Below are 14,081 nucleotides of genomic sequence, written 5' to 3'. Positions count from 1 at the left end.
CACACTGTGGCTGCCGCTTTGAGGCTTAGCTCTGGCGGCTAACTGCGTCAAGTTGAGTTGAGTTAGCCAAGTTAGTATCTTGGTTTTGGTCTGGCCTGGCGTATTAAACGTTGCCACAGCGGACAACATTCGCTCGCGTTTGCTTTAAAACAATTACGGCGTTACGTTTCGGTTTTTTATTTATTTATTTTTCTTATATTGTTTGCAACAAGAACAAAAGGTGCATACATATAATTAAAGGAACCAAAAATTACATGCATACATTGTATGTATGTATGTACATATATGTGCTTACATTCTAGACAGTTGGACTTTGATTAATAAAATTGTTGTAAAATTGAGAAGCCCGAACAAAAGTAGAAGCCTAAAAAGAAGGAAGGTGAACGAGAAGAATTCGAAAGCATAACAAGCAAACGACAGGTAAAAAAAAGACCAAAAGAAAAGAAAAGAAGAAGCTGGGAGATGGAGACAGATGTCAAGTGTGAAAGAAAGAAATTACGGTTAATTTTAATGCTGCGATAGCGGTGTAAATGTCTGCAAAGTGTTTTGTTTATATAGTATATCAGCAGAAGTTGCATTAAGCCAGAGAAAAACAGTTAAATAGTTGAATAAATAGCGAGTGAACGTGACAACAAAATTTCGAATTTGTGCTAATTAGAATACAATGCGCAACGTGAGAGTGAGGAGATCGGCAAGATGTGGTGCTGATATCTGTTAACGAGTCACATACATATGCATACATATATAAAATACCTGTACCTTCATGTACACAAACAGACACACACGCACAGAGAGAAGAGTGATTAACAATGGAATTTGCGTAATAAATAAATGAAAACATTATATCTGTAGATTGCTGTCTCTTAAAATAAAATGCGGTCAATCAGAATACATACACACACATGCTCATGCATACATATGCATAGTATGTACAACACACAGACAATAACAGATAGCGCAGGTCTCGATGAATTAGTGAATGAATTGAACAAAAGCATTGAAAATCAATACGAGAAACCTGACGCCGCTCCCAGTTTGTGTATGTGCGATGTGTGTGTGTATGCTTGCATACCTTTGGTATTATTGTCTATGTCATGTACAATACAAGCAAACTAGTACACACATGCATATAAATAAATATGTGTAGACGTATATGTACATATATATGTATGTTCATATGTATGTACATCAGAGTACCTAGCAATGAGCAGCCGCCTGTGCGAGTGTTTGTGAAAAAATCATAAAAATATTAACAGAGCAAGAGAAAAACAGGTGGAAAAGAAAGCTTCAAAAAAATGCGGTCGTCAAAAACGTAAAGTTGCAGTAGACGCAGCGGGGACAAATCCGAGTTACCTTTTAAAAGCGCACACTTGCACACACACAGAGATTCAAACTCTGTAGGTAAGAGAGACTAACTCTCTGGGTCTACCTGCTGGCAGCTCGCCAGAGCTACGCATGCGCATGTGTGTGAACGAGATGGCTGTAGTGTATGGCTTGGGGTGTCGGTGTCGATGTCTCCCCATTTGTAACTGAGCCGCAAGTCTCACTTGTGTTGTTCGCAAGCTGGTTTTTCACAGGGGCAATAACAACAACTACAGAAATAATAGAAACGTTTGTTGTTTTGCCATTTGCCTCTGCTGAGGAATGTATGTAGATAAACAAATAAAGTTAAATGAAAAGCTACGTCGCAAAGGCAGCTAAGTGTTTATCTAAATTTTTGTACGCATGCTCACTTGCTGTACTGTTTTTGTGTTGTGGGTGCAGCTTAAGATATGTACATACATGTGTTTGCATGAGTGGAATGTACACTGATAGGAAAGTGTGTATATATGGACATAAACATTTTGAAATTTTAATTCCCAAGACGAATGACTGTTGCTTACTATCAAAGTATTGCTTATCGTGGCTTAATTAATTATCTTCACTAAAATAAATAGTAGGCTGACCGGCCGGCCGGTCGACCGTAACTGTTTCCTTAGTTTTATGCCTCTGACGCTTGCTACCTCAAACTAGTTAAATATAGTTTTGGTAAGGCAGTTCGTGCTCTGCATGCTTCTTTTGTTCGCCAGCTGCGTGTGATAACTTTTATCGCCTTGGATTCGTCATCATCTTTGCCTGCGGTTGCTGTAAGTTTTTGTCTGCTGTAAATCTTTGAAATATTTCGCTGATGATGCAATTCGACATGCGAAAACTAAACATGCCAAACAGGCAGCGAAGTTTGCACTAGCATCTCACATATGAATACACACATAAAGCATTTATATAAATATGTGTGTGTAGTCGCGATAGTCGCATGGCGCAGTCGCTGTTGCCGTTGGCACACGCCTAAGTAGTTTCTGTCACTTAAGTCGAGGGAGCGGCTGGCTCTCACTTACACGTGCATACATTCATACATAAGTGTGTGTCTGTGTTTTGGGAGAGTGTTTACACTCTGCCTCTCTCAATCTTTGCTCATTTGCAAACTGTTTCGTGGATTGTGATAGAGAGAGAGAGAGAGAGAAGGCAACGCAGGTGTGCGGCTCCACAGGCCACATAGACAATCAGGTAGATTCTACACTATTATTGATCGGGACTGCGGAGTGTCGAAGCGGGGGGCGGAGACTGGCGCGCGATTTTTGAATTCCAATGTTGCGAGAGTAGCGAACAAAATGCTAAAGTTTGAGAATAATTGCGCTTGTGGTCGGTCGCTTGTTGCTGGTTTGGAATGTGGTTTTGGTTTTGGCTTTGACTTAAGTCAGAGCCACAATAAGACTGCGCAATAATAAAGCGCTGGCTTTGAGACGTATTTCTAATATATGCGGGTTTTTTCACTTTTAGGTGCAGAACCTCGACTAGGACCAGGAAGTAGTCACAATTAGTAAGCCAACATGGTCAATCATCACTCCAATGGTGGCGGCAGCGCCGGAAATAGCAGCGGAGGTGCCCACGGCGGAGGAGGAGGAGGCGACTATTCCGGCGACGATCGCAGTGGGGGCGAGGAGCGGGAGCGCCTGGATGGCATGGATCTACATGACAAGCCGACATACCTGCTAGAGCATCTGGCTACTTTCACAGTGAACAAGGAATCGGGCATTGTGTATCCAGCTGATGGAATGCGGCGGCTGCTGCAGCTGGAGAAGACAACAGGCATTTGGTCACAAAAGATGCAGTTGTGCTTGGACTATCAGTGGGTGCTCATCATGGACTATGAGACGGGGGTAAGTTGATAGACAATGCAATCAAAGTGAACTCTTCATTCATTTAGTGCAATACTCATCTACAGAATATCATTGAGCGCTTTCCGGCGTCACTTGTCCAGGAACCGACGGCTTTCACCTCCAACGACGCCATGGAGCTCTACAACAACATACTGGTCTTCATAGTCTCGGGCGGCGGTGGCTCCCGATCGGAAATGCACATATTCCAGGTGAATTTGAAACATTTGAAACGAAAGCGTATATAGAGTTCTGACCAGTTGTCTTTTTAACAGTCACAAAGCGTGTCTGCCGTTCACCTTGTGGAGGATCTAAAGCAGCTGCGTAGCGGCAAGATGATCACACAGCAGCGCGGTGCCACGCCCACGCAACATGCTGGCGCCTCCAGCTCTAGTATGGCCATGATGATGAGCAAGACTTCGTCATCATCATCCCACAGTCGTGCTGAGCTTCATCATCGCGAGCAGCGAGATCGAGAGCGTGGCAGGGATCGTGAAAGAGAAAGAGAACGTGAGAGGGATCGCGAGAGAGACCTTCAACATCAACACCAACAACATCACATGCACCAACGGAGCAGCGTTGATCAGTATGGCATGCGAGCTGGATCCGGTGCTGGCGATGCCCGAGGTGGAGGCGTAACTGAGGTCGACTTAGGTCACAATGGCGAAACGGATTCGGAGCATGGCGGCGGCAATGATCGCGACGAAACGAGCTCCACAAGCAGTGAGAAGTACGAGCGTGACGTGGCGGTCCTCAACCATTGCTTTGACGACATTGAAAAGTTTATCGCACGCCTGCAACATGCGGCTGCTGCATCACGGGAATTGGAGCGACGTCGTCGCAATCGCAAGTCGAAGAAACGTGATCCTGGCGAGGGTCTGCTTACGTTGAGGACACGCCCGCCTCATGAAAAGGAGTTCGTGGACATCTTTGCCAAATTTAAGTTATCTTTCAATTTGCTGGCCAAGTTGAAGGCACACATCCACGATCCGAATGCGCCGGAGCTGGTGCACTTTCTGTTTACTCCATTGGCTCTGATCGTGGAGGCGTCCAGTGATACCTACTATGAGTCACAGTTGCCTTCGCGTGTAATCAATCCGCTGCTGACACGGGAGGCCATCAATTTGCTCATCAACTGCGTGACTAGCAAGGAGACGGAACTGTGGCGATCGCTGGGCGATGCCTGGGTAATTCCAAGGGATCAGTGGAAAGAGGATGTCGGCTCATATCATCCAGTTTTTCTTGATGGTTGGTCACCCGATTACTTAGTCATCGATGAACTGGAAACCCCATCTCCAACTCAAGTGAGCAAGCGACGCCTTGAAGTGCAAGCTGGTCCTGGCCACGGAGGATCATCCGGATTGGGCCTCAATGGGCGAGGCGCTGCTGCGAGTGCATACGATGATTATGACACTAATGGCATCGGCATCTCCCTCAGCGAAAAGTACACTATTCATCATGGCAACGATCGGGAACGAGATCGAACTGGGGCCATCAGCGCCTCGGACTTTAACGCTCGCAGCGAGCTCTCTTTCGATTCGATTGAACGCGGTAGCGGAGCTGGAGTGAATTCGTCTAGCGCGGCTACCCATGGACATGGACATGGACCAGGAGCGGGTCCCACCCTTAGCGCAATAACAGCGGGACTGCAAAACCTGCATACGCGAGACTCGCGCAATGCGAGCGGAGGAGGCGGTGGCGGAGGTAACTATGGAGCAGTGGCTGGTGGCGCCTCAGAGATATCAGTGGCAACAGCGCGTGGCGTCGGCAGTCCCAATGCTAGCGAGGATCAGCTGTTGGAGGCGTGGCTTGAGGATCTGCAGTCAGCGGGTGCCAAAGTTGTGCTGGTCACCTACCCGCGCACCGCCAACAACGACAAGGAGTTGAGCGTTATGCGTGGCGAATACTTGGAGGTATATATTGAATATTAAATGTTATCTAGAATTGCTCTTTACAAATTTTTAACACTTATAGATTCTCGATGACACACGCAAGTGGTGGAAGGCGCGTAACATGCGAGGTCAGGTGGCTCATGTGCCCCACACAATTGTCACACCCTTCAATTATGGCGACGGCGAGGGCAACGCCTCTCAGTTCTATGGCCAGCAGCAGATGGGAGCAGCTGGCAAGTCCCGTCATCTTGCAGGCGGCAATATGGTGAGTGGAAAATGTTACATTAAACAATAAGCTTAGCTAGAGATGCCAGCAATGGTGTTTCTAACTACATAAATAAGGTAACGACTAACGATGTTTAAAAATATAACATTTTAGGATAACGCAAATATGGATCAACGCTCTCCGGATGCCACGGATATGATGCGCAGCAAGCACTTGGGCAAGAAAGGCGAGTTTCGTTACTTTTAGAGAGACAAACGAAGACAACGACTTAGAGAAAGCATACCTAAATATGCCTATGAGATAGGATTGGAGAGCGACGAAATGTTTCTATTCATCGTATCACTGTTTCTATTTGTATATGAAACTCAAAACTAACCGTAAGACTAACGTATAAGTTATATTTCGTTGAGTGGACCCGGCCGGCAAAACTGCAATTAATTGTTTGAATAAAGCCTTGTCCTTGCAATAACTAAAGGAACCCCAAATTCCCAACAGATGTCTCAAGTAAGTTTAAATATGTTTATTGGAGCAACGAATAGGATTAGAGGTGAACAAGAAAATTCCAACGATTGCAACTAGCACGATCAACGTTCTACATTCGGTAACATTGCTAAAGCTGTCCTCTATATGATGGAAAGCTTCTCAACCCGTGACAACAAAGGCGAATCTGAATGATACTCCAGACTGCGCACGGCAAAGTCGCCTACATCGTTAGTAAAGCACTTGAGCGTAGAGATGGAGAACGGACGCACCGGGAAATTGTAGTAGGTGAAGTATTGCCCATTGACGGCAATCAGGAACGAACGATCTCCCATGCCAAAGGCTATCTTGAATAATTTGCCGCGAACAAAGGGGAATTCTCCCTCGGTTTCCTCATCGTCACTGGCAAAACTGAAGAGAGCAGAGTGAATGACATAGAAAGTATCAGAGACCTTCGAACTCACCTGTTGTCTTCGCGTTGGTAACTTCGCGACACAGTCGTCTTGTCAAAATTAACATGGAACTTGAGGATCATTCGTCCGGTATCGTTGCACTGAAAACAGATGGAAAACTCTGTAGTCGGTGGCCCCTTGGCAATGCACTCCATAGCCACTACGGTGCCAGTTTCATAACGTCGTGGCACATCGCTTTGAAAGGCGACACGATCCACGCACATAAGGCTGCGTGGAAACACTAAGGGAAAGAGCATACGATGATGGAATTGCGTGATCTTCTCAAAGTCTCCATAGGCGCGCACGAAATTGATTTGCTTGGGGAACTTGACAAACTCAAACGACCCATAGAGCTGGTCATTTACGTAGATTTCAAAGCAGCGCTGCAGGACAGCAACGCGAAAGGTGAAGCACTGGCCGGGCACCAGAGGATTCTTCGGACCATCACACTTCCAGTTCTTCGAGATCTCCTCCTGTTTCCAGCCCTCGCCCGGCTGGAACATGCTGCGTATGATCTGACCTTCGCGAAAGTTCGCCTCAATTTTTAGGAAGACCGTTTCGCTTTCATTTTCCGCATTGACATTGTCTGTCAGGTCGAGTGATATTCTAGAAGAAAGAAACGGATTTTCTGGAAGATGCACAAGAGTCGTCATAATTCGTTGCCTACTTATTGGGATGAGGTTTGACTTTGCCGCTGACAATAAGCACATGCCCGAAAGGCACTTCGGTGAGCACTTTTGCTTTCCAGATGTTCATTGCGACTGTTCGACTGCTCCAATGCAACTGATTTCAATCGGACTACCAGGCACAGCACCAAGCCAAGTGCCCCAAATGCTATTGTTGCCTCGGTCTCTGTCTATGTCTCTGCCGCAGCCGATGACGATGACGACGGCGCAGACATTTTTGTTTTATGCGATGTTATGTTAATAGATTTGCCATTCATTGCTTTCTACATTTATGATGATTATGTAAAGCGGCGGCATGAAATGAAGAATTACCTGCAGCCGCATGCAAACTTGACATGGACACACTGGTAAGGTTATCGGCTTCGAAGGACCCCGGGCAACCCCAAAACACCCAGGTAAGTACCCTCCATCCCTTATTGAGTGAGTTGCACTGTGTGCTGTGGAACCTTGCGCTTTTATTTATTTGATTCAATCCTTGCCTTTGTAACCCATAACTGTCATCCTGAAGTTCTTTTCACGGTTGTTGGCCTGCCACTCCCACCAACCTAACCCCGTGCTCCCTTTCCACACCTACCTTGCTCATTTGTAGCTAGTTACCAGGCTATTGCCATTGCCTATTGTTGTTGCGTGTCTTCGACGAAGGAGCGAAATAAAACAAGGCAACAATTGATTCCCTGTCTAAAGTTTTTGCATTTGCCCCATTGCCCACCCGCGCCTAGAGAAAACCTAAGCTCTCTCGGGGCCACTCATCATTCGTCATCATACCGTTGAGGCCTTCTTAGGCTTTTGGACAGGGAATTCATTTCTTTTGACGTTTCTTTGGCACGTTCGCTAAAGTTGCCTGCACCCACTACTACAGTGACATCCACTTTGCCTCTGGATTTGGGTCTGGGGTAAAACCCATTGCCCATTTCTCGTTTCTTATTTTCCTCGTCCTCGACTGTCGCTTGCACCTGATCAATTTTGACTCAAGCTTGTAATTGCGTTTCAACAATTTCCGTCCGTTTACACTCTTCAACTACTCTTTAGAACTTCTTGGTCCTCATACCTCGGAGTAACGAATTGAGCCTGTTACTAATAATCCCAAAAGTTAATTGATTAATTACGACCGTGTTTATCTATTAATAAGGAAATCAACTACATAAATCAGACTGACAAGGGGAGAATCCTTTCGTTTATTGTACCCTCACATTTGTGACCTTGTCGAACTTTCGCCTTTAACATAGCTCTAACCATAACCTAGCAAGGGTATAGTGTAAGTAAACAGAGCTAATGAAGTAATCGTGTTGATTTCAACTTTAATTTCCGGTTGTCACTCTCACTGATAACTCGAGCAAAGTTTGTATACGTTGCACACTTATCAGTTACAGCTCGAAGTCGCGGCTCTTGCGTCGCGATACTCGTGTGAATCTTTATCACCGAATAGCAATTGGGGGTGGGAAATAAATGAGCCACGTCGCCTTTGGGTCAAACAACGATATATGGACCCCACCTGGACTCTTGACAGACGACTTGAGTCTTATCGCGAAATCATATCGCCAGTTACCCCTCATAAGGGAAAACCTCTCTCCAGTCTCTCGGTCTGGGTGTTGAGCGTATCGAATAAGTTTATAGAAAGCTACGACACGTCTACAAAAATCACATTTTACAGTCTCGCAAACAGTGTTTGGGGGCGGGGAGTGAAATCGTACAAAGCAATAATGATAATAGCTTTATGGCCCCATTCTTGATAGTCGGTAGCTCCCTTATAAACGTATTTGCCCCTCAACCAAAAGTCGATCTATTCAATCCAATCCGATCGCCCCTTTATGATCACACCGACATTCCCATTCTATCACAGCTCCGACTCGTGGTTATATTTATTTATTCGGTAGCAGTCTCGGTTTCGGTTTCGGTTACGGAACGCAATCAGGTTAACTGCTCAAGATTAGGAAGCCAGCCTGCATTTCATGTGTGATGTGTGGTATATGGCATATCGCGTATCAGTGTCATTATCAATCCCCGATTTTCTTTGCGCGCTACCTGAATGAAAGAACCAAAGTTTGTGCAATTTATGTGATTGATTACGGCGAATCTTATCTAAACTGAGGGCTGGTTAACCAGCCCGCGATTCGATCCAATGCGATGCGATCCTCGGTTCAATTTTAATTTCAGGTGACGTCGACAAAAGCGCAACGACCAAATTTGTAATGACCTGGCGCCTTTTTACTAATAATTGTATTAGTTACGCCACAGAGTTGCAATTCGGCACACAGGGGGAACTGGGTCGGACTTTACCACGTGGCGTTATGCTAGACATGAAAATAACTTAAGCCAAACGAACAAACTCTTTGCAATGGGATCACAGTTTGCATTCCCTTGGCCCAAGTAATTCGCTGCCGCACTAAAACGAGGTCTTTTGCCGCTTGCCACGACAACAATGGAAAGTCCGCGACGGATATGTAGCGACTTGTAACTAAGATCGATCCTCTATGATATCGATTGCTCCTCGGAGCGGGACACTATGCACTTGTCGCGTATCGGAACGTAACTGAAACGTTAAATTCATCGATGAAATTTAAAACGCCAACGCTGCGCGACGGGTGACGAGCGTCGAACGTCAACCGATCGCAAGAGCCGAACGATCCGAGCCAATTCTCTGCCACCCCTTCCCTATGTCCGTCCGTCCGCTGATATGAATTGCAAGAGCCAGGCACACACACACACACATACGCACACACAGGTGGACGCAGACCTATCAGTGTGCGTGAGGCCAAAACAGAAAACAAATAAATATGAAATATTGAATGCTTGAAATGTGGGGAAAAAGTGGGTAATATTACTGTAGATAACAACACACGCACACACATGTGCGGGCACTCTGTATGTGCATGCGCGTGTGTGTGTGCCTTTGTAAAAGTTATTCAATTGACGACTGAAACTCCAAAGCAAACGAAATGAAAACGTCGTTAAACGACAAGTGTGTGTTACAATTTATCTCAATAGATTTCGAGCTTCGGTTGCATTCAGAGTTCGTTCTTCTTATCAGCAGCAGCAACAACATCAGCAGGTAGTCGCTGTCTGTGTGAGTGTGTGTGTGTGTGTGCTCCATAAGACAAATGACAACAACTACAAGTGAAATGTTGTTTGCTATTTACTCGACACACTTACTCACACACAGGTATACAAATGCTCTTCGCGACACGTTTGCGTTTACTTTTGCCACAGTCGGGTCTCCCTCGGCAAGGCATCGTCCCTCCTCCCTTGTCTTCTTGTACCCTGCAACGTTCTTTCGCTTTATCAACGGGAACGAACATGTCATGTCTTGCTTGCCATTGTGTGTCGAGAAAAACTCATAATTTTCTTTGATGTTTGCATGAGCCGAGGTGTCATTAATTGATTTATTACTAAAGTCGATTGCCATACGTTGTCTGTCTACTGCTTTAGCTGTCCGTCAGTCTGTCTATTTATCTGTCAGTGGCCAACAATCTTGATATCCTCGAGAGATCGGGAGCGGTGCCTTGGCTTGCTGAAGATTCCAACTAATTGCCAACTAATTAAGCGCACAATTTGGTAAATGTGTTTGCGTTCTGTCAAGTGGTTGCCCTTGTTACTGTGGCCCGACTCCTTGCTTTGAGATACCGACGAACATGGTCACGGTTGTCAGCACTTAGCAAGATTGGGATACATACTGTATAGTGGGTGAGACAAAAGACAGGAATCGACAACCCTTTTCATTTGTATACCCACTATTGTACTTTTTTGCAAATCAAAAAGGAAGTTAATATTTAAAATGAGTAGTCTGGGCCCCAGACTCTGGGGTATCAAATTTAGTGACAATTTTCGATCCTATGCATATAAAGTCTGTTCAAAAATTAATTAAGTTCAACTAGAAAACTTGGCAGTTTTTCTCAACATAATTTGATAGGGTAAAACCCAACAGAAAATATTTAAATTCATTTTATTTGAATAATTAAAAACTATATGTTTTTTTTTGTTTAAAAGTGATCTCTTCAAATTAAAAAGAAATCAGCAAGTAACCAATAGTTTTATATTACTATAATTGCTACTGTCCGTATTTCATATCTTTATATTTTCTATAAAAGGTATCAGGTATCTCATCGTCGAGTACAATTCGATTGTAGTTTTATTAATACATTTTTTTTATTTTTTATTTTATTTTTTTTTGGCAGAGATGAATTTAAAAGTGGAATGAATGTTATTGGAGCCATCAACCAGTAGGTTGCTGGGTGCTGAGCTGAGCTCGTGTTTATTCGTTTTGGGTTGTTGTTTACACAATGAAAAAGCATACAACTCTCGTTTGGTCGTGTACATTCGCTTGTTATTTATTCAGCTTGCAAATTGAACTTTTTTCTTTGGCTCTGAGACACGTCTTGATGTGGTACGAGTATCTAGCAAAAGTACATACTGGAGAATTCCATACACAAAAAAACGATATAGATCTCGAAATAGATCCCCGTCAATTGTGCTGACTTTCCCCGCCGTGTTTGCGTGCACTGCTGGCCTCCATTACATTTTGTATGACTAGTTCGTAAATGTTCTCCTCATGGTCCTGCTGCTCTTGATCCAAGTTGGCCTGCGAGCTTTTCCCCATCAGAGTAGCCAGTTCCTTTTTGTAGTTCTCCAAGGCACACTCCAGCAGTTTTTCTACTGGCGAGTACGTGGAACGTGAGCGTAGACGAGCTTTGGCTATTTCCAAAGACTGTCAAAGAGAACACAATATTTCCTTAATATAGAAAGAAGATAAGATACTTTTCACTTACCTTTAAAGTGTTTGCATTTCTTTGAAGTGCTTCCTCATATGACAGAATCTTTGGCGAATGTACAATTGCCGATTTCTCTGCCAATCTCTCATTTTGACGTTCTAATTTTGCTTCTTCAGCATGTCTGCAAGCAGATAAGTTTTGAATTTAATTCTACCGTTACAAAGCAAATCAGTCGCCATCTGTTGACTTGCTATTGTCGTTCATATAATATTAAGAGCAGCCGCAAAGTATGTTACACTTTTTATATTGAACACATGCAGAATTTTTATAGACACTGCACGCTGCAATAGCGAATTGCAAATTGCATAGATGCAAGTAACAGAAATACCATTGCACTTACACTTTTTCCAATTTCTTATCGATTTCCGCCTCTAGTGCCTGGTATTTTTCATTTATTTCCTTAATTAAATCCATTGTTTACGTGCGTCACTCACAAGTAAAGTAAATTAATACTACAAGTGACGCCAAAACAAAATGTTGCTAAGCAACGGTAGCGTTGGCAGTGTTACCCTAAATATTTTGAATAATATTATTCCAAGCAACGGTGGGGTTTTGTAATACTTGTAAATTCACGAAAATATATTAAATATTTAATTTAAATATGTATACATATATATACGTATGTACAGTATAATGATATATAAGCCTCCTACTTAATTGCGGCCAACAAGTCATAATTATCTGAAAAATTTAAATTAGCTAACTGCGATGGAAATTATTTACTTATTCAACAGAAACTGACTTATATGGGGAGCAACTCGATCTGGGGTGACGAGATGAAGATGATGTGTTCCAGGCACCTCCACGTATACCACAGATTGGGCATGTTGTTTGAGTGTATCGATGACCTCAGCGTAGAAGTCAGCTTGCTCGAACTTCATGCCCGGAACTCCTCGGATATTGAGCACCTTGCAGCGTATCTGCCGCGCGTAGGCGAGCGTTTGTTCAGACGTGAAGAGTCCCAGGAGGCTCACCTTTAGCCGCAGATCGCGAGCAAACAAATATCCCTCGTGGTTGGGCTTCATGCCGCGCTTCATTAGAATCTTCACTGACTGCTCATCCACCGAGCCGTCATAGGCGTCCAGCACCAGCTTGACCATCTCATCGTAGGAATAGCAAGGCTGTTTGCTTACCGGTAGTGTCTCATAGTCCAAGAACTTGTCCAACGCCTTGCCGGTGCCTTCAGCCATACGTTGTACACCTCGGACTGTTGGTCCCGCAATGTCAATGTTGATCAGCTTAGACACCTCATTAGGGAAGCTGGCTGCGTACATAAAGGTAAGTGCGCCGCCCAGGGAATGTCCCAGCAGAATGACGTTCTTCCAGTTGTACTTGCGCACAATGCGACGAATGAGGCAAATGCCATCCCAGAAAATGAAGTACTGCATGCCCTGCGGATAGTGAGACGAATTGCCATGGCCCGGCAGATCGATAGCCAGCACCGAGTACTCTGCGGGCAGCAGCGGACACAACCTGTCGAAGGTGCCGCAGTTATCCTGCCAGCCATGTAGCGCCAGTATCGGCTGTTTGTTGCGACAGCCCCACCATTTGCCTGCAAATCGTATGAGCTATTATTATGATACTATATTGTTTGATTGTCCGATCGATTGTTGGCGGCATGCCATTCTAATCACATCCATTGAAAACGTGCGTCTGTGATTCAAGCGTAACTGCAGATAAGCTGACTCGGGATGACTCAGCATAGCCGCCACAACACCATCGGCAATAACAATTATTAGTCGACCCTCACCTTGCACGGTTCCCCAGGGAACTTCTATGGAAAATTCATCCCAATTGTTTTCTCCCAACATAGGGGCAGGTTCACAATCTGAAATGGCAAAAAGAAGAAAGTATGTATGGGATGAGTTAACGACGCGTCTCAGCTACGACAATAACCATTTTAACAATAGCCAAAGCAAACAACATAAATAACAACAACAACATGGTGTAAACAGGTTTCAGACTTTGCTAATAAACAGCTGTTATCTTGCTGCATACTGGTGAAATCGTCTGGCCATCGTATATACTTTGGACCACAGGTCGCCAATTAACAATTCTCTCTTCACACTCACTTGTTGTCTTGGCCGTCATTAGGTCTTCCAAAGATACTGCCGTTGCTACTCGGGCCTGTGCCATGGCTTTGTCGTTTCTGAGCAAACAGCGCGCGTTCCTCTTTCAAGAAATTCCAGAGAACTGCTTATTGCCCACTCGTCGAAGTGGGCAGTACTAACAGCTGTTCGAACAGTCAACAATATTTGCGACACTGTTAATAAGCAGAGTTGCAATGCCAACTCTCGCAAAAATAAATAAAAACATTTAAAACTGTAGTACTTACCAAATTAATGTCCACGATAAAGTTATAACAAAATGCGAAAGAGACTTTAT

General features: G+C 44.4%; 4 protein-coding genes across 7 annotated transcripts; 1 reads left to right on the top strand and 3 right to left on the bottom strand.

Annotated features, from left to right (window-relative positions):
* The first annotated feature begins 86 nt into the window (after nucleotides 1-86).
* On the top strand, nucleotides 87-5,797 carry LOC133850843 (epidermal growth factor receptor kinase substrate 8-like protein 1). 2 transcript variants are annotated; one of them, XM_062287079.1, is made up of 6 exons: nucleotides 87-220; nucleotides 2,818-3,197; nucleotides 3,263-3,406; nucleotides 3,470-5,107; nucleotides 5,169-5,351; nucleotides 5,466-5,797. In XM_062287079.1, the coding sequence occupies exons 2-6, from the start codon at nucleotides 2,868-2,870 to the stop codon at nucleotides 5,556-5,558; spliced, it is 2,388 nt and encodes a 795-aa protein (XP_062143063.1). In that variant the 5' UTR covers nucleotides 87-220; nucleotides 2,818-2,867; the 3' UTR covers nucleotides 5,559-5,797. The 2 variants fall into 2 exon arrangements, with proteins under 2 accessions (XP_062143063.1, XP_062143062.1); XM_062287078.1 differs by having other exon boundaries at nucleotides 89-420.
* Nucleotides 5,798-5,809: 12 nt separating this feature from the next.
* LOC133850854 (uncharacterized) lies at nucleotides 5,810-9,463 on the bottom strand. 2 transcript variants are annotated; one of them, XM_062287097.1, is made up of 3 exons: nucleotides 6,912-9,463; nucleotides 6,257-6,850; nucleotides 5,811-6,203 (listed from the first exon to the last, which is right to left on the bottom strand). In XM_062287097.1, exons 1-3 carry the CDS (start codon nucleotides 6,998-7,000, stop codon nucleotides 5,936-5,938), a joined length of 951 nt encoding a protein of 316 aa, XP_062143081.1. In that variant the 5' UTR covers nucleotides 7,001-9,463; the 3' UTR covers nucleotides 5,811-5,935. The 2 variants fall into 2 exon arrangements, with proteins under 2 accessions (XP_062143080.1, XP_062143081.1); XM_062287096.1 differs by having other exon boundaries at nucleotides 5,810-6,203; nucleotides 6,257-7,010.
* A 1,547-nt stretch (nucleotides 9,464-11,010) lies between these two features.
* LOC133850861 (uncharacterized) lies at nucleotides 11,011-12,178 on the bottom strand. Its single transcript, XM_062287103.1, has 3 exons — nucleotides 12,037-12,178; nucleotides 11,694-11,817; nucleotides 11,011-11,632 (listed from the first exon to the last, which is right to left on the bottom strand). Exons 1-3 carry the CDS (start codon nucleotides 12,108-12,110, stop codon nucleotides 11,390-11,392), a joined length of 441 nt encoding a protein of 146 aa, XP_062143087.1. The 5' UTR covers nucleotides 12,111-12,178; the 3' UTR covers nucleotides 11,011-11,389.
* A 68-nt stretch (nucleotides 12,179-12,246) lies between these two features.
* LOC133850853 (probable serine hydrolase) lies at nucleotides 12,247-14,052 on the bottom strand. 2 transcript variants are annotated; one of them, XM_062287095.1, is made up of 3 exons: nucleotides 14,032-14,052; nucleotides 13,447-13,524; nucleotides 12,247-13,248 (listed from the first exon to the last, which is right to left on the bottom strand). In XM_062287095.1, exons 2-3 carry the CDS (start codon nucleotides 13,505-13,507, stop codon nucleotides 12,416-12,418), a joined length of 894 nt encoding a protein of 297 aa, XP_062143079.1. In that variant the 5' UTR covers nucleotides 13,508-13,524; nucleotides 14,032-14,052; the 3' UTR covers nucleotides 12,247-12,415. The 2 variants fall into 2 exon arrangements, with proteins under 2 accessions (XP_062143079.1, XP_062143077.1); XM_062287093.1 differs by lacking the exon at nucleotides 14,032-14,052 and adding an exon at nucleotides 13,769-13,976.
* Between the last annotated feature and the right edge of the window lie 29 nt (nucleotides 14,053-14,081).

Source organism: Drosophila sulfurigaster, chromosome 2L (genome assembly GCF_023558435.1).
Source record: "Drosophila sulfurigaster albostrigata strain 15112-1811.04 chromosome 2L, ASM2355843v2, whole genome shotgun sequence".
NCBI classification, from domain to species: domain Eukaryota; kingdom Metazoa; phylum Arthropoda; class Insecta; order Diptera; family Drosophilidae; genus Drosophila; species Drosophila sulfurigaster.
Note: the sequence above shows the minus strand (reverse complement) of the source record. Positions and strands in the feature narration are given on the sequence as shown.